This window comes from Gopherus evgoodei, unplaced genomic scaffold (assembly GCF_007399415.2).
Source record: "Gopherus evgoodei ecotype Sinaloan lineage unplaced genomic scaffold, rGopEvg1_v1.p scaffold_35_arrow_ctg1, whole genome shotgun sequence".
Taxonomy (NCBI): domain Eukaryota; kingdom Metazoa; phylum Chordata; order Testudines; family Testudinidae; genus Gopherus; species Gopherus evgoodei.
The window spans coordinates 5,044,521-5,063,969 of NW_022060027.1; the positions used below are offsets into that span (position 1 = coordinate 5,044,521).

General features: G+C 64.5%; 2 protein-coding genes across 6 annotated transcripts; one reads left to right on the forward strand and one right to left on the reverse strand.

The window, feature by feature from the left end:
• Positions 1–4,159: 4,159 nt before the first annotated feature.
• Positions 4,160–10,362, reverse strand: LOC115641581 (galactoside 2-alpha-L-fucosyltransferase 2-like). Of its 2 annotated transcripts, none has more exons than XM_030544863.1 (3): positions 10,321–10,362; positions 9,095–9,337; positions 4,160–6,668 (listed from the first exon to the last, which is right to left on the reverse strand). In XM_030544863.1, exons 2-3 carry the CDS (start codon positions 9,297–9,299, stop codon positions 5,602–5,604), a joined length of 1,272 nt encoding a protein of 423 aa, XP_030400723.1. In that variant the 5' UTR covers positions 9,300–9,337; positions 10,321–10,362; the 3' UTR covers positions 4,160–5,601. The 2 variants fall into 2 exon arrangements, with proteins under 2 accessions (XP_030400723.1, XP_030400724.1); XM_030544864.1 differs by lacking the exon at positions 10,321–10,362 and adding an exon at positions 8,891–8,915 and having other exon boundaries at positions 9,095–9,202.
• Positions 9,306–16,494, forward strand: FLT3LG (fms related tyrosine kinase 3 ligand). 4 transcript variants are annotated; one of them, XM_030544924.1, is made up of 8 exons: positions 9,306–9,412; positions 11,313–11,422; positions 11,768–11,869; positions 11,967–12,020; positions 12,127–12,270; positions 12,653–12,803; positions 15,043–15,233; positions 16,108–16,494. In XM_030544924.1, the coding sequence occupies exons 2-8, from the start codon at positions 11,369–11,371 to the stop codon at positions 16,273–16,275; spliced, it is 864 nt and encodes a 287-aa protein (XP_030400784.1). In that variant the 5' UTR covers positions 9,306–9,412; positions 11,313–11,368; the 3' UTR covers positions 16,276–16,494. The 4 variants fall into 4 exon arrangements, with proteins under 4 accessions (XP_030400784.1, XP_030400785.1, XP_030400783.1 ...); XM_030544923.1 differs by lacking the exon at positions 9,306–9,412 and adding an exon at positions 10,428–10,503; XM_030544925.1 differs by lacking the exons at positions 9,306–9,412; positions 11,313–11,422 and adding an exon at positions 10,419–10,503.
• The last annotated feature ends 2,955 nt before the right edge of the window (positions 16,495–19,449 follow it).

A 19,449-nucleotide genomic window follows, 5' to 3' on the forward strand; every position in this document is an offset into this window, starting at 1 on the left:
CCTGTATCTGAAGTTAGCAATCTCGACTCTGTAACAATGACCGGTGGGTTTCCCCCTGGGGAACGCCCAGCAGACAGCAGCCGTCAGTCCGTCCGGCTCGGAAGAACAATACGTCTTTGAAGATGCTCCTCTCCCACCTTCCTGGGACGGGACAAAGCGCCGCTGACTCCTGGCTGCTTGGAGCACGTGATCCCGGCCCCTGGTTCTGGACTCCATGATGGAAAACCTGGGACAGGAACACCCGGAGCTTTAAGCTGCAACCAAGAGCAGTTTGCCATCAAGAACCTCTGCAATCTGCTTAAAACAACATTTAGGAGGAGAAATCACAGCTTGTAACCAGTTTCTTCGGTTAAGTTCCAGTGTTTGTTCTATTTGCTGGTTCCAGCTGTTGGCCAACCCTTATAATCACTTACAATCTATCCTGTGTCATTAACAAACTTCTTTCTTGTTTTCCCTAAAAGCAACTTGTGGAATTTGTAACTGGGGGCCAAAACGCTGGGCAGCTCTTCCTCCCCCTTGGGGGAGGGGGCGAACTCCACGAGCTTGCGCTGGGCGGGTCTCTGTGCAGCCCACGGCAACACAATTTGGGGTTTGCACCCCGGAGGGGGTGTGCCCTGGAGTACGGGGCTCTTCCCTGGCTGAAGCCTCCCCCCGCAGAGCTGATCTCAGTGACTTTCTGCGGCTGGGGGTGTCCCTACCTGTGTGTGTGCTGGAGGAGGCTTGAGGGTCTGGCTCAGCAGGACAGTGTAAGAGACCCCAGGCTGGGGGAACAGGTGGGCTCAGTGGTACCCCAGTACATCAGGTGGCACCCCGCAGTGGGGAAGGCAACTCGTTACACACCCCACTCACCTCTCAGAGCTGGACTCGAACCCAGGAGTCCTGGCTCCCAGCCCCCGCTCCCCTCTGCTCTAACCATTCCACAGACAGAGATGGTCCCATCACTCAAGACTCCCATGAGAAGTGGTCCGGTGTAGGTCATTGGCTGCTCCGTGTGGGACTCTGAACCCCACCAGCTCAGCTCCAAATCTCTGCCTATCTCCCCAGTGCAGCCCAAACCACCCACGGGTCCCAGGTGCCCACTCCTCGGCCGACCAGCCAAGTCCTGGCAGGTGGATCCCGTTGGCAGCCAGTGCCCACCGGCTGAGCTCCTTTAGCCACTGCGCAGAAGGGAGAGATCGGCGTCGATCCCAATCCACTCGGGCAGGAAGGCAGCCTCAGGCTTGAAGATCTTGAGGAAGGGAGAGTCGGGGAGCATGTAGTTAGCCAAGTAGATGGTCTCCCCCCCAGCCAGGTAACCAGCCCAAATGCCGAAGGTCCCGATGGTCATGATCGTGTGGTTGCAATGGGCCAAGAGAGCAAAGTCCCTCCCTGGCAACGACTCCTTCCCATCCCCCGAGAAATACACATCCCCCTGTGAGGTGTTGATGTTCTCCCGGCACCAGTCCATCCCGTTGCTGGTCACCACAAAGACCAGCTCCTGGTACTTTGCCTGGAAGTAGCCCATGGCCTTCTCCAGGTAGGCCTTGTCCGCCACCACCCCCACCCATATCTCGGGCATCACCCAGCCGTAATCCCCCCATTCTCCCCTCCCCCTCCATTTCCCCCTCTGTCGTGACCGACGGAGCCCAGCTCCTCACGCGCGCTCGGTCTAACTGGCCATTAGATTGACTCGAGCTACGACAGGCTGGGAACTGTAAGACCATCTGCAGGGGTGTGTGTGCGAGAGAGAGAGAGAGAGAGATTGAATGCACAGGCTAAGTCAATGTGTCTCAAAGCTTTTTACTGGTGACCCCTTTCACACAGCAAGCCCCTGAGTGCGAACCTCCCAATAAATTAAACACACTCTTAAAAACATCTAACAGCATTATAAATACTGGAGATAAACAGGGTTTGGGGTGGAGGCTGACAGCTCATGACCCCCCCCATGTAATAACCTCGTGACCCTCTGAGGGTTTCCGACCCCACTTTGAGAACCCCTGGGCTAAGTGTATTTTCAATAAATGCAGCATGTTGCCTTTTTCCCCCGAAAAAGCCCCCGTGTGCTTCTTATAACATCTCCACTGGACCCCCCTTCCATCCCAGAGCCGGGGATAGAACCCAGGTGTCCTGCCTCCTAGCCCCCCCGCCCCCGCAACCTCCCAGACCTTCTGACACTACACCCCATATTCATCACTGTGACCTATTTTGTGCGAGACAAGGCATGTGAGGTATCATTAGAAAGGCGACGATTGGCTGAATGTGATTGTCCTATTTTTATGCACATCTCAGGCCTGTATCTGAAGCCTCAGGCTTGACGATCTTGAGGATGGGACAAAGCACCTCTGAGTCCTGGCTGCTTGGAGCACGTGATCCCGGCCCCTGGTTCTGGACTCCATGATGGAAAACCTGGGACAGGAACACTTGGAGTTTTAAGCTGCAAGCAAGAGCAGTTTGCCTTCAAGAACTTCCGCGATCTGTCCAAGACGACATTTAGGGGGAGAAAATTCCTGCTTGTAACCAGCTTCTTTAGGATCTAAGCTTATATTGCACTGTGGTTTTGTCTCCTGGGTGATCTGCTTTGATCTGTGGGCAATCCCCTATAATCCCTGTGATACAGCACGGCCAGAGGGCAGCAGGAGGGGATAGATGGGAGATATGTAACTCCAGGATGATAAGAGCCTTATTCCCTGTAGAGGGAAGAGCGGCTGCTATAGATTAATTAGAGAACCCGAAGCCAATTACAGCACCTGCAGCCAGTCACCCGAACCCCCCCCCCGCTTCAATCAGACAGTTGGAGGAGTTGGAGCAGAGCGGTTTGGAGGAGTTGGAGCAGGGAGCAGTTTGGAGGAGTTGGAGTTGGAGCAGGGAGCGGTTTGGAGGCATTGGAGCAGAGTGGTTTGGAGGAGTTGGAGTTGGAGCAGGGAGCAGTTTGGAGGAGTTGGAGCAGGGAGCAGTTTGGAGGAGTTGGAGTTGGAGCAGGGAGCGGTTTGGAGGAGTTGGAGTTAGAGTTGGAGCAGGGAGCGGTTTGGAGGACTTGAAGTGGAGCAGTTTGGAGGAGTTGGAGCAGGGAGCAGTTTGGAGGAGTTGGAGCAGGGAGCGGTTTGGAGGAGTTGGAGCAGAGCGGGTTGGGAGGAGTTGGAGCGGAGCGGTTTGGAGGAGTTGGAGGCAGGAGGCGGTTTGGAGGCGTGGACGGCGGGAAGTGGAGCAGTTTGGAGGAGTTGGAGCTGGAGCAGGGAGCAGTTTGGAGGAGTTGGAGCTGGAGCAGGGAGCAGTTTGGAGGAGTTGGAGCGGAGAGCAGTTTGGAGGAGTTGGCGTTGGAGCAGGGAGCAGTTTGGAGGAGTTGGAGTTGGAGCAGGGAGCGGTTTGGAGGAGTTGGAGCAGGGAGCGGTTTGGAGGAGTTGGAGTTGGAGCAGGGAGCGGTTTGGAGGAGTTGGAGCAGGGAGCGGTTTGGAGGAGTTGGAGTTGGAGCAGGGAGTGGTTTGGAGGAGTTGGAGTTGGAGCAGGGAGCGGTTTGGAGGACTTGAAGTGGAGCAGTTTGGAGGAGTTGGAGCAGGGAGCGGTTTGGAGGAGTTGGAGCAGAGCGGTTTGGAGGAGTTGGAGCAGAGCGGTTTGGAGAAGTTGGAGCGGAGCGGTTTGGAGGAGTTGGAGCGGAGCGGTTTGGAGGAGTTGGAGCAGGGAGCGGTTTGGAGGCGTTGGAGCGGAGTGGAGCAGTTTGGAGGAGTTGGAGCAGGGAGCAGTTTGGAGGAGTTGGAGTTGGAGTGGAGCAGTTTGGAGGAGTTGGAGCAGGGAGCAGTTTGGAGGAGTTGGAGTTGGAGCAGGGAGCAGTTTGGAGGAGTTGGAGTTGGAGCAGGGAGCGGTTTGGAGGAGTTGGAGCAGGGAGCGGTTTGGAGGAGTTGGAGTTGGAGCAGGGAGTGGTTTGGAGGAGTTGGAGTTGGAGCAGGGAGCGGTTTGGAGGACTTGAAGTGGAGCAGTTTGGAGGAGTTGGAGCAGGGAGCGGTTTGGAGGAGTTGGAGCAGAGCGGTTTGGAGGAGTTGGAGCAGAGCGGTTTGGAGGCGTTGGAGCGGAGCGGTTTGGAGGAGTTGGAGTTGGAGCGGTTTGGAGGAGTTGGAGCAGGGAGCGGTTTGGAGGAGTTGGAGCGGAGTGGAGCAGTTTGGAGGAGTTGGAGTTGGAGTGGAGCAGTTTGGAGGAGTTGGAGCAGGGAGCAGTTTGGAGGCGTTGGAGTTGGAGCAGGGAGTGGTTTGGAGGAGTTGGAGTTGGAGCAGGGAGCGGTTTGGAGGCATTGGAGCAGAGTGGTTTGGAGGAGTTGGAGTTGGAGCGGTTTGGAGGAGTTGGAGCATGGAGCGGTTTGGAGGCGTTGGAGCAGAGTGGTTTGGAGGAGTTGGAGTTGGAGCAGGGAGCAGTTCGGAGGAATTGGAGTGGGGCAGTTTGGAGGAGTTGGAGTGGAGCGGAGCGGAGCGGTTTGGAGGAGTTGGAGTTGGAGCAGGGAGTGGTTTGGAGGCATTGGAGCAAGGAACGGTTTGGAGGGAAGCAGAGGAGAGCTTGGCAAAGTGCTGTGATGGGAAAGACCCTAAGTAAAGGGACACCCGGCTTGTACAGAGCAGAGGGACTCTACAGACACAAGGGGTTGGGAGAAACCTTGCCCAAGCAGAGAGAGGGCAGGAAGCCCCACAAGCTGAAGTCTGGAGAGGGAAGTAGCCCAGGGGGAGGAACCCTTAGCTCAAGTGGTTTGCCACTATCCCTGGGCTGGGCTGGGCCCCTCCCTCTCCACTCCCTTTCTCTGGGATACTAGTGGGACAGTTAATACCCCAGCTCGGGGCAGGAAACGGTGCCCTGAACACCCCCACAAGAAGAGCGAGCGCGGGACCCATCAGAGCAGTGCTGGCAATTTGCCACATCACGTCCCATCTGTCTTTTGCAGCTAATAAGCTTTGTTTTGTTTTCTCTAAAACCAACATGTGGACTTCCTAACCGGGGGGCGAAACGCTGGGCAGCTCTTCCTCCCCATTGCGGGAGGGGGCGAACTCCACGAGCTTCGCTGGGCGGGTCTCCATGCAGCGCCCAGCAACACAATTTGGGGGTTGCACCCCAGAGGGGGTGTGCCCTGGAGTGCTGGGCTCTTCCCCGGCTGAAGCCTCCCCCCGCAGACCTGATCTCAGTGACTTTCTGCGGCTGGGGGTGTCCCTACCTGTGTGTGCTGGAGGAGCCCTGAGGGCCTGGCTCAGCAGGACGGTGTAAGGGAGCCCAGGCTGGGGGAACAGGTGGGCTCAGTGGTACCCCAGTACATCAGGGTGGGGGGGACGACAACCCGTCACAGACCCCACTCATCACCTTCTGCAGCTGGACTCGAACCCAAGACTCCTGGCTCCCAGCCCCCGCTCCCCTCTGCTCTAACCATTCAACAGACCGAGAGGGTCCCATCACTCGAGACTCCTATGAGTCCGGTCTAGGTCACTGGCTGCTCCACGTGGGGCTCTGAATCCCACCAGCCCAGCTCCAATCTCCCCCGCTCTCCCCAGCGCAGCCAGAACCAGCCAGGGGTCCCAGGTGCCCAGTCCTCCACCAACCAGCCAAGTCCTGTTGGGTGGATCCTGTTGGCAGCTTGTGGCCACTGGCTGAGCTCCTTTAGCCAGTCGTACCACTGAGCAGGGGGGAGAGATCGGCGTCGATCCCGATCCACTCGGGCAGGAAGGCGGCCTCGGGCTTGAAGATCTTGAGGAAGGGAGAGTCGGGGAGCATGTAGTTGGCCAAGTAGATGGTCTCCCCCCCAGCCAGGTAACCAGCCCAGATGCCGAAGGTCCCGATGGTCATGATCGTGTGGTTGCAATGGGCCAAGAGAGCAAAGTCCCTCCCTGGCGACGACTCCTTCCCATCCCCCGAGAAATACACATCCCCTTGTGAGGCGTCGATGTTCTCCCGGCACCACTCCATCCCGTTGCTGGTCACCACGAAGACCGGCTCCTGGTACTTGGCCCGGAAGTAGCCCATGGCCTTCTCCAGGTAGGCCTTGTCCGCCACAACCCCCTTCCAGAACTTGGGCATCTCCTGGACATAGTCCCCCCTCCGGACGTGCACGCCCACGTAGGTCACGTTCCGGCGCTGCCCACGCAGCCCGGCCAGGTACCGGTTGGCCTCCTCCTTGACGTGGTTGTGGAAAGAGAATTCCTGGAGGATCTCCTGCCGGAGGTGGTGGTAGAAGGTCCAGGAGCAGGGGTAGCCCGTCAGCCGGACGTATTTCCCCTCGATGTGCCTGTACTCCTCCGACATCCAGTCGTGAAGCCCGTAGTCCTTCCACGGGATGTTCTGGACCACGTCGCTGGACAGCACGGGCAGGGTGATGCGGAAGAGCGGCGCCAGCTGCTGGTGCATCTCTGGGAGGATGTAGGCCTGGCGTCCGTTCATCTTGGCCAAGGCATAGAGGGTGGCATATTCCCCCATCTGGTTCCCCAGGCGCCCGGCGGAGTTCACAGTCCACATGCCCCGCTCCATAGGATGTGGCGGGGACCCCTCCATTGCTTTTGGGGAGGGGAGCCTCTGCCTTGCAGTAGGGAACCGGGTGCTTAGGTGGATGAGGAAGGAGAAGGTCATGATGGCCAGCAGGCCGAGGGTCAGCTTGGGGAGCGGCCGGAAGGAGACCCAGGAGCCCGGGGCAGTCATGGCTCCCAGCGATGATGAGGGAAGGAGATCCCAGCCTGGGGGAAGGGGGTGAATAGAAGGGAAAGGGGGGAGGGGAACAGGGGTGGGAGGAAAGGGGGGGATGGATGGGGGAGTGGTTAGAGGAGAAGTGGGAGAGGCTTTTCCTGGCCCAGTTACCTCTGTTCCCAAAAGGCCTCCGGCTGCCAGCACAGCCCTGCCCCCATGCTCCCCCCCCACCCCATCCCAGCCACAGGGGTAGGTGACCCCAGCTCCAGCAGGACGTGTGTTGTCGGGGGGAGCAGAGCCACCGCTTGACCCCGGATCGGCCCGGTCAGCCACAATCCAACCCAGAGGCAGGCGAGAACAGTCAGAGCAACAGTGTCCCCGTCCCCCGCACCCCCTCCAGCCCCGCCTGCTCTCCTGGTGCCCCTCAGGCCTGATCCGCAGCCCCCCCGCTGAGAGAGAACCCAGGAGTCCTGGCCCCTGTGACCTGGGAATGTCTGCATGGGGGATGGCAGAGCCGGGGGTGACTTTAGGTGAGGGACGGACCTGAGCCAGGAAGCGGGTGGGGAGTCGACACCTTTGCCCGGGAAGCTGGACAAAGGGACAGAGCGGGCTGGGACGGTTTTCTGGTTTCAGTTTTGGGCTGGCGGGGAAGACGCAGGGAACCCCAAGTCTGGGGTCTAAGATCCTTGCCCCCCGGGAGGACCTGGCTGAGGGGTCCTGGTTGTACCTACAAGCCCTGCTTGAGACTGTCTTCCTGTCGTCTAATAAACCTTCTGTTTACTGGCTGGCTGAGAGTCCCGGCGAATCGCAGTAAGTGGGGGTGCAGGGCCCTCACTCCCCCACACTCCGTGACACCTCCCAACCCCCTCTGCTCTAACCACTAGACCCCACTCCCCTCCCAGACCAGGGGGAGACTCCTGGAGTCCTGGCTCCCAACACCCCCTGCTCTAACCACTAGACCCCACTCCCCTCCCAGACCAGGGGGAGAATCCTGGAGTCCTGGCTCCCAAACCCCCCTGCTCTAACCACTAGACCCCACTCCCTTCTCAGAGCCAGGGAGAGAACCCAGGAGTCCTGGTGGGGAAATGGGGGGTCACTGGGGCAGGAGGGGGCTGCTCTGGTCACAGAGTGCACTGACTGCGGGGGGAGGGAACCCCAGCCCCGTTCCCTGCACCCCAGCACCCCCTAGTGCCGGAGGGGGGGATGTCCTGGGTTTATCTAGAATCGCATGGCCCCCGCCCAGAACCTCAGCAGCTGGGGGCTCCCACAGGGTGGGACGGAGCAGGGGGTGGGGGAGTATTGACCTGGGAATGTGGAGGGGAGTTTTCCATTGGTGCTGGATGGTGTTGGGATCTCAGGGGGTGACTCCACTTCAGGGACGATATCTGAGCCTGTAAAGTTGAGCCAGGGGGGTGGGGGGCTGGGGCCAGGTGACAAAGGCTGGAGGAGGGGCTGGGGGGCGCAGCGGGAAGGGGGTTCATTTTGGAGCTGGCTGGGGAAACGGGGGGAGGCCCAGAACCGGGGTCTGGGCTCTCCACTCCCAAAGATGGAGCTGAGTGAGGGGTCCTGTTTCCTTTACCCACAAGCTCTGTTTTGGGCTGTGTTCGTGTCGGCTCTTAACCCCCCGTGTTACCGGCCGGCTGAGAGCCCCGGTGAATCACAGGAAGTGTGGGGGGGTGCGGGGCCCGGACTCCCCCACACTCCGTAACACGGGGTATCAGACTGGGGGGGGACACAGAGAGATGTGGGGTCAGGGGAATGGACGGGTGGGTGGAGTGGAGGGAAGGAGGGTGGAAATGGGGGAGGGGGATGGGCGGGGATGCAGGGAGGGTGGAAATGGAGGGGGAGGGGACATGGGGGAGGGGACGCAGGGAAGGGGAAATGGAGGCAGAAGAGGTGGAAGGAAGTAGCCCCTGACGGAGGAGTGTGGGGCCAGGAGGGAGGTTTCCGAGCCAAGTGGCAGGATAGGAGTGAAGCCGGGCTGGGCCGGGCCGGGCCAGGGAGTCTGGGGCCTGGAGGGATCTAGGGGCTGAGCCAGGGTGACGCCCCCCTGCCCTCCCCCCGGACCTGTGGCCGAGGTCCCAGCCCTGGGTCCGTGGGCCCAGCTGCACCAGGCCTCTCTCCAGCCCCAGACAGACGGTTTGGGGAAGTCGAGCCAAGCCAGCGTCAGCACCCCACGCCCCGGTCCCACTGCACTCAGAGCAGCAGGGGCTGGGAGCCAGGACTCCTGGGTTCTCGCCCCGGTTCTGGCAATGGGGTGACTCCCCTTCACACCCGCCAGCTGCTGGGCTCCAACCCTCCTCCCCCAGCTCTCGGGGTCCCGTCCCCGTCTCTGTTCCCCGGGTCAGGTCACCCGCTGCCGCGCGAGCGAGCTGCTCTGCAGGGGTGACATCCTGCCACAGCTTCCTGAGCCAGCGCCCGGGCGGGAGCTAGATGTGAGGAAGTGTCACCACTGGTAGGGGGGGATGTTACTCACCCCCATTCGCCGGGGGGGGTTCTTGGTGCTTTTCGCAGCCCCACTCAGTGCAGACAGGGGGTGTCCCGCATCCCAGCAGGGTCCGGGCACCTCCAGGCCCCCCGACATTCAGACCCGGATCCGCACACGTGGGGACGCCCGGCTGACGCGTTTCCTGACCACGGCTGGGTTCCTCCACCGGCTCCAGAGCGCCGTCTGCAGCCATTGGCCTCTCTTGGGCGAGTGGAGCTGGGACGCGTCTGGCTGCAAAGGAGGGACCAAAAGATGCATCAGGATCCCTGGGCTCGCGCCGCTTCACGGCCGGGGTTCTGGCCCCAGGTCCTGCCCCGAGCACCACACTTGTTAGCACACTGGCAGGGCTGGCCCCAGGGGGCACTGGGCTGCAGGGACCAGGGCAGGGGGCCAGCCGGGGGCACTGGGCTGCAGGGAGAGGGATGGGGGCAGGAGAGGGTGCTGGGCTGTCGGGGATTGGGCAGGGGGGCTACAGGGGGCACTGGGCTGTGGGGGGCACTGGGCTGTGGGGAAGGGCGCTCAGCAGGGGGCACTGGGCTGTGGGGGGAGGGGCAGGAGGCTCAGCGGGGGGCACTGGGCTGCAGGGAGTGGGGGTGCAGTGGGGGACACAGGCTGTAGGGGGCTTAGTGGGGGCACTGGGCTGAAGGGGGAGGGGCGGGGGCTAAGTGGGGGGTGCTGGGCTGAGAGGGGAGAGGCGGGGGGCGCTGGGGTGCGGGGGGGGAGGGGAGGGAAGGGGATGCAGCGGGGCGCGGGGCTACAGGGACCTGGGTGGGGGTGGGTCCTGACCCCATAAACTGAGCTGCCTGGTTCTCAGCACACCCCCTCCCCCCCCCGCTCCGGCTGCCCGCAGAGCGCCATGGCCGGGCGTCAGCCCCACCCAGGGACCCGGCTCAGGACAGGACCCCACCGCGGGGACCTGGGGCTGGCAGGGGCTGCAGGTCGGGAGTGAGGCGCCCCGGAGTGGAGGGGGGGGCTGCAGGTCGGGAGTGAGGCGCACCGGAGGGGAGGGGGGGGCTGCAGGTCGGGAGTGCGGGGAGGCGGGGGGGGTTGCAGGTCGGGAGTGAGGCGCACCCCTCCCTGGGCTGTGTCGATGGGCGCCGATTCGCTGAGATTGGCCGGGCGCTGGCCAGGGCGTGGTGCGGGGGGGTGGGGGTGGAAGGGCCCCCCCGCAGCTCCTCGCCTCCCCCCCCCCGTCCCCGCACAGCGCCCCTCACCTCGGACGCTCCTCGCCTCCCCGGCCCCTCCCAACGCCCCCGGGTTCCGACAGTTTCACTTTCGATCCCATCTGAGCAGCTGCGAGCGGCGGGGCCGACGGCGGCTCAGTGCGGGGGGCTGGGGGCCGGGGCTGCGGCCTTGGGGGGGTCTGAGCCGGGCCCCCCCGCACGATCCCTGGAGAGGTGAGGGGGGTCGGCACAGACCGAGGGGGCACAAACAGCGGGGGAGAACAGCCCCCCCCGGCACGGACAGCGGGGAGCAGCCCCCACAGGGCACAAACAGCGGGGGAGAACAGCCCCCCCAGGGCACGGACAGCGGGGAGCAGCCCCCCAGGGCAGCGGGGGCCGGAGAGGGGGAGCATCCCCCCCAGGGCAGCGGTGGGCGGAGGGGGGGCTTTGGGCTGAGTGATACACGTGGTTCGCGTTCCCAGTAACTATTCTGAGTGTGACAGGGGTGGGGCGCTGGCTCCGATCCTGCCAATTGCTGGCCCCGCCAGCCCAGCCCTGCCCCCCCGCTCTGCGGTGCCCCTCACTCCCGACCCGCAGCCCCTGCCAGCCCAGCCCCGCCCCCCCAGCCCTGCGGTGCCCCTCACTCCCGACCCGCAGCCCCTGCCAGCCCCGCCCCCCCAGCCCTGCGGTGCCCCTCACTCCCGACCCGCAGCCCCTGCCAGCCCAGCCCCGCCCCCCCTGCTCTGCGGTGCCCCTCACTCCCGACCCGCAGCCCCCCTCAGCCCTGCGGTGCCCCTCACTCCGACCCGCAGCCCCTGCCAGCCCAGCCCCGCCCCCCCAGCCCTGCGGTGCCCCTCACTCCCGATCCGCAGCCCCTGCTAGCCCAGCCCAGCCCCCCCAGCCCTGCGGTGCCCCTCACTCCCGACCCGCAGCCCCTGCCAGCCCAGCCCTGGGCTCCCCCTAGCCCTGCTGGTGCCCCTCACTCCCGACCCGCAGCCCCCTACATCCCAGGTCTCACACCTGCCCTTTCTTGGCCCCCTCAGCTCCCCCGCCGAGTGCCCCCCTCCAGCATGCCGACCGCCCACCCCCCAGTGAGGAGATGACTTGGCGCCATGCGCCCCCCGATGCCCCACCCCCACCCGGAGCCTCCGTGGTGTGGGGGGGGGGGGGGCTGGGCTGAGACAGACCAGGCGATACATCAGGGTTGGTTTGGTTGAGGGGACTGAGGGGGGTTGGGTATGGTTGGGGGGGAGATCTTGGCTGGCTGAGGGGGATTGGGGCTGGCTGGGGGGGTTGGGGAATGTCGGAGGGGCCTGGCTGGGGGTGATCTGAGCTTACAGGGAAGGGTCTGGGGGGGCTGGGCTGGCTGGGAGGGGGGCCTGGGGGGCTGGGCTGGCTGGGGAGATTGGGGAATGTGGAGGGGAGGGGACTGGCTGGAAGGGATCTGAGCTTGCAGGGAAGGGCCGGGGGGTCCTTGACTCACATCTGCCCCCCCCAGGTCCCCCTCTTGCTGCTGCTGGTCCTGGTCCCCCCGGCCCACGGCTGCATCTTCTCGTTCCACCCGCTGAGCACGACCTTCTCCATGGCCATTGACGAGCTGGTGAGCGGTGCCCCCGTTGGGCCCCCAGGGGCCCCCCATCACCCTCCCAGCACGGCCCCACCCCCAACTCATCCCTCCGTCTCCCCCTCTCCTTCAGACCCAGCACCTGCTCCACGATTACCCCGTCTCGATGCCGTCGAACCTGGAACCGGTGAGAGAAGGGGGGATCCCCCTGATATCCAGAGCCCCCCTCCCCCATAAGCCAAGGCTTCTCCCCCCATGGTCCCTCTGACCTCTCCCCCCCGTTTCTCCCCCAGGACACCTGGTGCGCTGAGCTGTGGAGGATCCATTTCCTGGCAGCGGAGCTGGGGCACATGGGGGGCGTCGCGGGCCCGGCCCTGCAGCCCCTCGTGGCCACTGTGACCAAGCAGATCCAGTTCGTCCAGGAGTGCGGCATTACCGTAAGCGCTGGGGCGGGGCTGCCTCTTTTGGGGGCGCCGGCTCCCACCCGGCCCCAGGGCAGGGACTGGCTGGCTCAGGGGGGCAGGGAATGGGGCATGGGGCCTGTCCCCTCCAGGGGACACCGGCTCCCACCCGGCCCCAGGGCAGGGACTGGCTGGCTTAGGGGGGCAGGGAATGGGGCACGGGGGCCTGTCCCCTCCCGGGGGCACCGGCTCCCATCCAGCCCCAGGGCAGGGACTGGCTGACTCAGGGCGGTGGGGAATGGGGCAGGGGCCTGTCCTTTCTAGGTGTGTGGTGGGGAGGGGGATAGCACAGAGGGGTCAGGTTCCAGTGGCTCTCCCCCCATGCGGTGACACCTGACCCCCCACCTCTGCCCCCCAGGATCCCATGGGCTGCGTGGGGTGGGAACGCACCAACGTGTCATGGATGCTGAATGCCCTGAACGGCCACCTGGCGGCGCTGAGGAGCAAAATCCTACGTCAGGCGGGGCCCATCGACTTCAGTAACTGCACCCCCGTCCGCTGCCAGCCAGGTACCCCCCTGAGACCCCCCCCGATCCCCGTCCGCTGCCAGCCAGGTACTCCCCTGAGACCCCCCTGACCCCCGTCTGCTGCCAGCCAGGTACCCCCCTGAGACCCCCCCCGATCCCCGTCCGCTGCCAGCCAGGTACTCCCCTGAGACCCCCCTGACCCCCGTCTGCTGCCAGCCAGGTACCCCCCTGAGACGCCCCCGATCCCCATCCGCTACCAGCCAGGTACCCCCCTGAGACGCCCCCGATCCCCATCCGCTGCCAGCCAGGTACCCCCCTGAGACCCCCCCGATCCCCGTCCGCTGCCAGCCAGGTACCCCCCTGAGACCCCCCGATCCCCGTCCGCTGCGAGCCAGGTACCCCTCTGAGACACCCCTGACCCCCGTCCGCTGCCAGCCAGGTACCCCCCTGAGACCCCCCCCGATCCCCGTCTGCTGCCAGCCAGGTACCCCCCTGACCCCCATCCGCTGCCAGCCAGGTACCCCCCTGAGACCCCCCGATCCCCGTCCGCTGCCAGCCAGGTACCCCCCTGACCCCCATCCGCTGCCAGCCAGGTACCCCCCTGAGACCCCCTTGACCCCTGTCCGCTGCCAGCCAGGTACCCCCCCGATCCCCGTCCGCTGCCAGCCAGGTACCCCCCTGAGACCCCCCGATCCCCATCCGCTGCCAGCCAGGTACCCCCCTGAGACCCACTGATCCCTGTCCGCTGCCAGCCAGGTACCCCCTGACCCCCATCCGCTGCCAGCCAGGTACCCCCCTGAGACGCCCCCGACCCCCGTCCGCTGCCAGCCAGGTACCCCCCTGAGACCCCCCGACCCCTGTCCGCTGCCAGCCAGGTACCCCCCTGAGACGCCCCTGTCCACTGCCAGCCAGGTACCCCCCGAGACCCCCCGATCCCTGTCCGCTGCCAGCCAGGTACCCCCCTGAGACGCCCCCGACCCCCGTCCGCTGCCAGCCAGGTACCCCCCTGAGACGCCCCCGACCCCCGTCCTCTGCCAGCCAGGGACCCCCCCCCGAGACCCCCCCGACCCCTGTCCGCTGCCATCCAGGTACCCCCCTGAGGCCCCCCCGATCCCCGTCCACTGCCAGCCAGGTACCACCCCGAGAACCCCCAGTCCCCCCGTCTGCTGCCAGCCAGATTCCCCCCCTGAGACCCCCCGACCCCTGTCTGCTGCCAGCCAGGTACGCCCCCCCAAGAACCCCGCAACCCCTTTCCGCTGCCAGCCAGGTACCCCCCTGAGACCCCCCCCGACCCCTGTTCACTGCCAGTCAGATGCTCCCCCTGGCCCCCATCTGCTGCCAGCCAGGTACCCCCCAAAACCCTCCCTGGGACTCCCCCAGTACCCCCATCTGCTGCCAGCCATGCCCCCCCCGAACCTCATCCAGTGCCAGCCAGGTACCCCCCCAAACCCTCCCTGGGACTCCCCCAGTCCCCCTGTCCACTGCCAGCCAGGTACCCCCCCAAACCCTCCCTGGGACTCCCCCAGTCCCCCTGTCCACTGCCAGCCAGGTACCCCCCGAGAACCCCTAACCCCTGTTCCCTGCCAGCCAGGTTCCCCCCCAAGAACCCCCGACCCTCATCCACTGGCAGCCGGGTACCCCCCTGAGACCCCCCTCAACCCGTCTGCTGCCAGCCAGGTACCCCCCATAACCACCCTGACCCCCATCCGCTGCCAGTTAGTTACCCCTCAGGACCCCCCTTGAGACCTGGTTCCCCCAACCCCCATCTGGTGCCAGCCAGGCACACCTCCCCCAAATGTACCCTGAGACCCGGTCTCCCCTCCCCCCATCCGCTGGCAGACAGGTACCCCCCCAAATGCACCCGGAGACACCCCCCCCCGGTCCCCCTGACCCTTAGGTACCCTCCCAGCTCTCCTGGCCCACCCCCCTGACCCCTCCTGCTCCCCCAGCCACTGTACCCACAGCTGTTGCCAGCCAGGTACCCACTGGTGGCCCCTGGCTCCCCCGCCTCCCCCCCCAGCACCCTGGCAACCCCCTGCTGACCCCCCCCCCAGCTCCCCAGCAACTGGCCGCGCATCCACTGCTAGCCATGTACAGCCGCCTGGACCGGTATTCGCTGCCAATCTGGCACCTCCTCCAACCCCCCCCCTTCCCTCATCCCCTTCACTGCTCTCAACCCGATACCCCGCTCCACCCTGCCCCCCAACACAGCCCCCCTCCCCTTCCCCCCGGCGGGGAATCGCTCCTCCCCTCTCTCTCCATGTTCTCCGTGTCCCCCTAGCAGCCCCGGCTCTGCCGCCTGCTCCGCTCGGGCTCCCGAAGCCCGGCTTCTCCAGCCAGAAGCAGGTGGGAACCCAGGCGTCCGGGGCCGGCTCCTTGCACCAGAACCACCTGCCGGTGCTGATCCTCCTGGTGCCCATCCTGGTGTCTCTGGCCTTCGTGTGGCAGCGTCAGAGGAGGCTCCATGGCCAGGTAGGGGGCGAAGGGACGGGGCTTCTGGCCGGTGGGAGGGAGGGAGGGCAGATCCCAGGACTCCTGCAGCTGCTTCTTCCCTCTCTCCCCCCAGGGGACCCAGGAGTCCGAGTGGTCGGACACCTGAACGAGCGGGGTGCAGGAGCTGATAGGAGAGAGATGGCTCAGGTATAACCCCCCCTCCCCCAACACATGGGGTGCAGGCTCTTTTCTGGGGGACAGTCTTGGGAAGGGGAGTGGGGTCTAGTGGTTAGAGCGGGGGGGGGAGGGGCAGGGAGCCAGGACTCCTGGGTTCTCTTCCCGGCTTGTGGAGGGGGCTGGGGTCTAATGGGTTAGAGCGGGGTTGGGCCAGAAGCCAGGACTCCTGGGTTCTCTCCCCAGCTCTGGAAGGGGAGTGGTGTCTAGTGGTTAGAGCGGGGGTAGGCCAGGAGCCAGGACTCCTGGATTCTCTCCCCAGCTCTGGAAGGGGAGTGGGGTTTAGTGGGTTAGAGCAGGGGTGGGCCGGGAGCAAGGACTCCTGGGTTCTCTCCCCAGCTCTGGAAGGGGAGTGGGGTCTAGTGGTTAGAGCGGGGGTGGGCCAGGAGCCAGGACTCCTGGGTTCTCTCCCCAGCTCTGGAAGGGGAGTGGGGTTTAGTGGGTTAGAGCAGGGGTGGGCCGGGAGCCAGGACTCCTGGGTTCTCTCCCCAGCTCTGGAAGGGGAGTGGGGTCTAGGGGGTTAGAGTGGGGGTGGGCCAGGAGCCAGGACTCCTGGGTTCTCTCCCCAGCTCTGGAAGGGGAGTGGGGTCTAGGGGGTTAGAGTGGGGGTGGGCCGCGAGGCAGGACTCCTGGGTTCCATTTCTTTCTACTCCCTCCCCTTTTCCCTGTCTCCTCCCAGGACTCCCGGAGCCATGGTCGGTCCTGCTGCTCTGGACTCTGCCACACGGGCAGCCAGCGCAGGTGGAGGCTGGGGCCACTGGAGCCGGATGCTGCTTTCCACGCGCCGCTCCCACGAGCCACGCAGAGGGTGGAATCGGCCGTTCCCCTCGGCGGACTGGAAAGCTGAGCCCTGAGGCTGGCCCCCCACGGGCCGTGGGGCTGGCTGTCTACCCCCAGGAGGTGCTGTGCAGCGCTGACCCGGCCCCATGGCTCCCGCTGTCTGGACCTCGTAGCTGCAGTGCCGGGGAAGCCGGAGATGGATTTTTCCTCGGGGGGTGTTTTGGGGGGACCAGGGTCTGCGAGGACAGATGACCCAGCAGGAAGAAGCAAATGACTCCCCCCACCCCCACCCGCCACACAACCCCCAGCGGGCCCGAAATGTAACTGGAAACCAATGGATTTGCCTTCGTGCCAGCGTGGGGGGCTGGTTATTTGAGGACCCTTTGCCCTGGTGGGACCCGGATGCCTGAGTTCCTCCCCCAACACCTGGGGCGGGGCACTGTGGCCAAGTGGGAATTATTCATAATATTTTGTATGAAGACGGTGTCTGCCTCAGTTTCCCCATGTGCTGCATGGTCGAGTGGGAGGGGGTGCAAGAGGCTGTTTGCTCGCTGCACAAACCCAAGTGTGACTCATGAGACCCCCCCCCCACTCCATGCCCAGGAAGGGGCCCAGAAGACAACGGCCCTGCCCACTGTCTCTGCGCCCAGACCCCCATCAACCCCCCTGCGCTCCCCACACTGGCCAAGTCAGTCTCAAGCCTGGAGCTGGGGGGGGCCTGGCTCCCTCGGGGCGGGGGTCTGTCTGCCCCCAGGGCCCATCCTGGGGCACTCACTGTGGGGCAACCTGGCCTGACCCAGGGGAGGGGGCTGCAGGCCCCGAGGGTGGGTCCCAGGGGGCAGGAAGCTGAGGGTCTCACCCCACTGAGAGAGCAGCCCCGAGGGGGCTGCGGGGGGAAAGCACCGGGCCTGTGGGTCCCAGCCAGCCTCTCGGGGGTTATACAGGGACCCCTTCCCCGTCCCTGGGACGAGTCCCATCGATTGGGGGTGGGGGGCTGTTCACCGTCCCTTGGCGTTTGCTGCACCTCTGAGCCAGGCTAGGGTCCTATGGGGGATCCCTCCCCTGTACCCTGGGTCTGATCACGAGCTGGTTTATGGGTCTGGGGGTTCTTACACTCCACAAGCAGGGGGGCTCCCATGCCCCCTGAAATTTCTCCTGGCCGAGTTCACACTGTCCCACTGTGTGTGTGTGGAGCGGGGAGCCAGGACTCCTGGGTTCTCCACCTGGGCCTGGGAGGGGAGTGGAGACTGGTGGTTACAGCCAGCAGAGCTCTGCCTCCCAAATCCTCATACCCCCCCAATCCCATGACTGACCCCCCCTTCCCTGCAGCCACCTCCCCATCACCCCGCCCCTCCCCCATAATCCTATCCCCCCCCATCCTCCCAAGTCCGTTGATTAAACCCAGTTGTGAGGGGGGGGCACCGTCTGGCTCTCCCAGCCCCCCCTTCATTCCCTCCCCCTCCCTTTAATCCCCCGCTCCAAGTTCTTTCCTGGCTGCTTGACGTCGCTGGGTGACGGGGCCACTAAGCTGCTGGGGGGGTGGGGGACAGGGGGAGCCATACACCCACCCCACCCCCTGGCCTCTGCTGGCACCAGTTCCCCCAGCGCCTCCGGACCAGACGGGCACTGGCCCCGGGTAAGGCCTGTCCAGGGGGCTGGAGGGATAGCTGGGGAGGGGCATGGGGGGGCAGCAGGGCGCATCCTGCCAAAACCCACACACAGCTGTATAGAGGGTGCTGCTAGATCCCTTCCACTCCAGCAAGGCGTGTCTGGGCCCAGAGCCAGGACACCTGGGTTCTCTCCCCGGCTGTTGGAGGGGGGTGGGGTCTAGTGGTTAGAGCCAGGGGAAGCTGGGAGCCAGGACTCCTGGGTTCTTTCCCTGGCTTGGGGAGGGGGGGCTAGTGGTTAGAGCAGGAGGCTGGGAGCCAGGACTCCTGGGTTCTTTCCCTGGCTCAGGGAGGGGAGTGGGGGCTAGTGGTTAGAGCAGGGCGGCTAGGCACCAAGACTCCTGGGTTCTCTCCCTGGCTCTGGGAGGGGAGGGGAGTCTAGTGGTTAGAGCCGGGAGCCAGGACTCCTGGGTTCTATCCCATGCACGTGGGGCAGGTCTCTCCCCATCCAGCAGGGGGCAGCCATGCCCGCAAGGGGAACTCCTACCTAAAGCAACATCTGGGGTGTTCCCCTCCAGGGGGTGCCGGCTCCCACTCACCCCCAGCACATTCCCGCTCTGCTCAGATCTATTTTTATTTCTTGTGTCCGTGGTCTCCTGCCCCCGTGGTCGGTCACCCACCCAGGGGGGATTATGTTCCTGCTGGCTCCTCTACCGTTATTTTATTGTGAAGATGATTTAATGCCACGCGAAAGAAATTGAAAAATCCTCCGCGTTAATATGGATTAACGGGGTGGAGGGGGGCACCCAGCTGCTGTCCAGGCCAGACCGAAACGTAACGCTCGGAGGGAAAAGTTCTGTGGACAATAACCCCAGTAATTCCTGCCGTGACCCTCAGAGGCCTCGGACTCCTGGGTTCTCTCCCCGGCTCCGTGAGGGGAGTGGGGTCTCATGAGCAGGGTGAGGGGGAGCCCGGACGCCTGGGTTCTATCTTTGACTTTGTCCTAGACTCCCTGTAATCTCTCTGGGACTCTGTTTTCCTATCTGTATAATGGGCAAAATAACCTTCCGTGGTGGCTGTGGCATGGATGCTGTTCGGCACGGGGCTGTCCGTGCCGTGCCTGGCATGATTGCCTGGGCCCCGATTGCCTGGGTGAGGAGGAAGCAGTAGAGGGGCTTGGAGGCACGGAGGTGTATTGCTGCTGCAGTCCAGGAGGGGGCCCCCCAGAGCCAGCCAGTCCCTGCCCTGGGGCCGGTTGGGAGGCGGCGCCCCCAAGAAGGGACAGGCCTCATCTCCTGTCCCAAGGGCTCAACTCCTGATGACTCCGGCGTGAGAAGCCGGGATTCAGAAAAGAAACAGATTGTGAAGTCATGACCCCATTAAAGGACCCAGGCCAGGAACCCAGGTGTCCAGGTGAACCCCACCCCCTGAGAAATTACATCAGCCAGCACTTCCTGTCCTAAACACTCATGTGGCTGGCCTGCAACCCCTCCATGCCTCAGCCCAGAGGGGCCATGTCTCAGCGCCAGGCGAGGGGTCCCTGAGTAGCCCCAGATGACAGGATTAAGGGATTCTGAGGGAAACAGGACACATGGGGTGGGGGCTGGGAGCCTGGACTCCTGGGTTCTCTTCCC

Excerpts from the sequence above, each read along its gene's own strand:
- FLT3LG (XM_030544924.1), top strand. The coding sequence starts at position 11,369 with ATGACTTGGCGCCATGCGCCCCCCGATGCCCCACCCCCACCCGGAGCC. Across the intron at positions 12,804-15,042 it reads CCCCGTCCGCTGCCAGCCAG|CAGCCCCGGCTCTGCCGCCT; the intron begins GTACCCCCCTGA and ends GTGTCCCCCTAG. Across the intron at positions 15,234-16,107 it reads AGAGGAGGCTCCATGGCCAG|GACTCCCGGAGCCATGGTCG; the intron begins GTAGGGGGCGAA and ends GTCTCCTCCCAG.
- LOC115641581 (XM_030544863.1), bottom strand. The coding sequence starts at position 9,299 with ATGGCTGCAGACGGCGCTCTGGAGCCGGTGGAGGAACCCAGCCGTGGT. Across the intron at positions 6,669-9,094 it reads ACCCCCCCCGGCGAATGGGG|GCTGGGATCTCCTTCCCTCA; the intron begins GTGAGTAACATC and ends CCCTTCCCCCAG.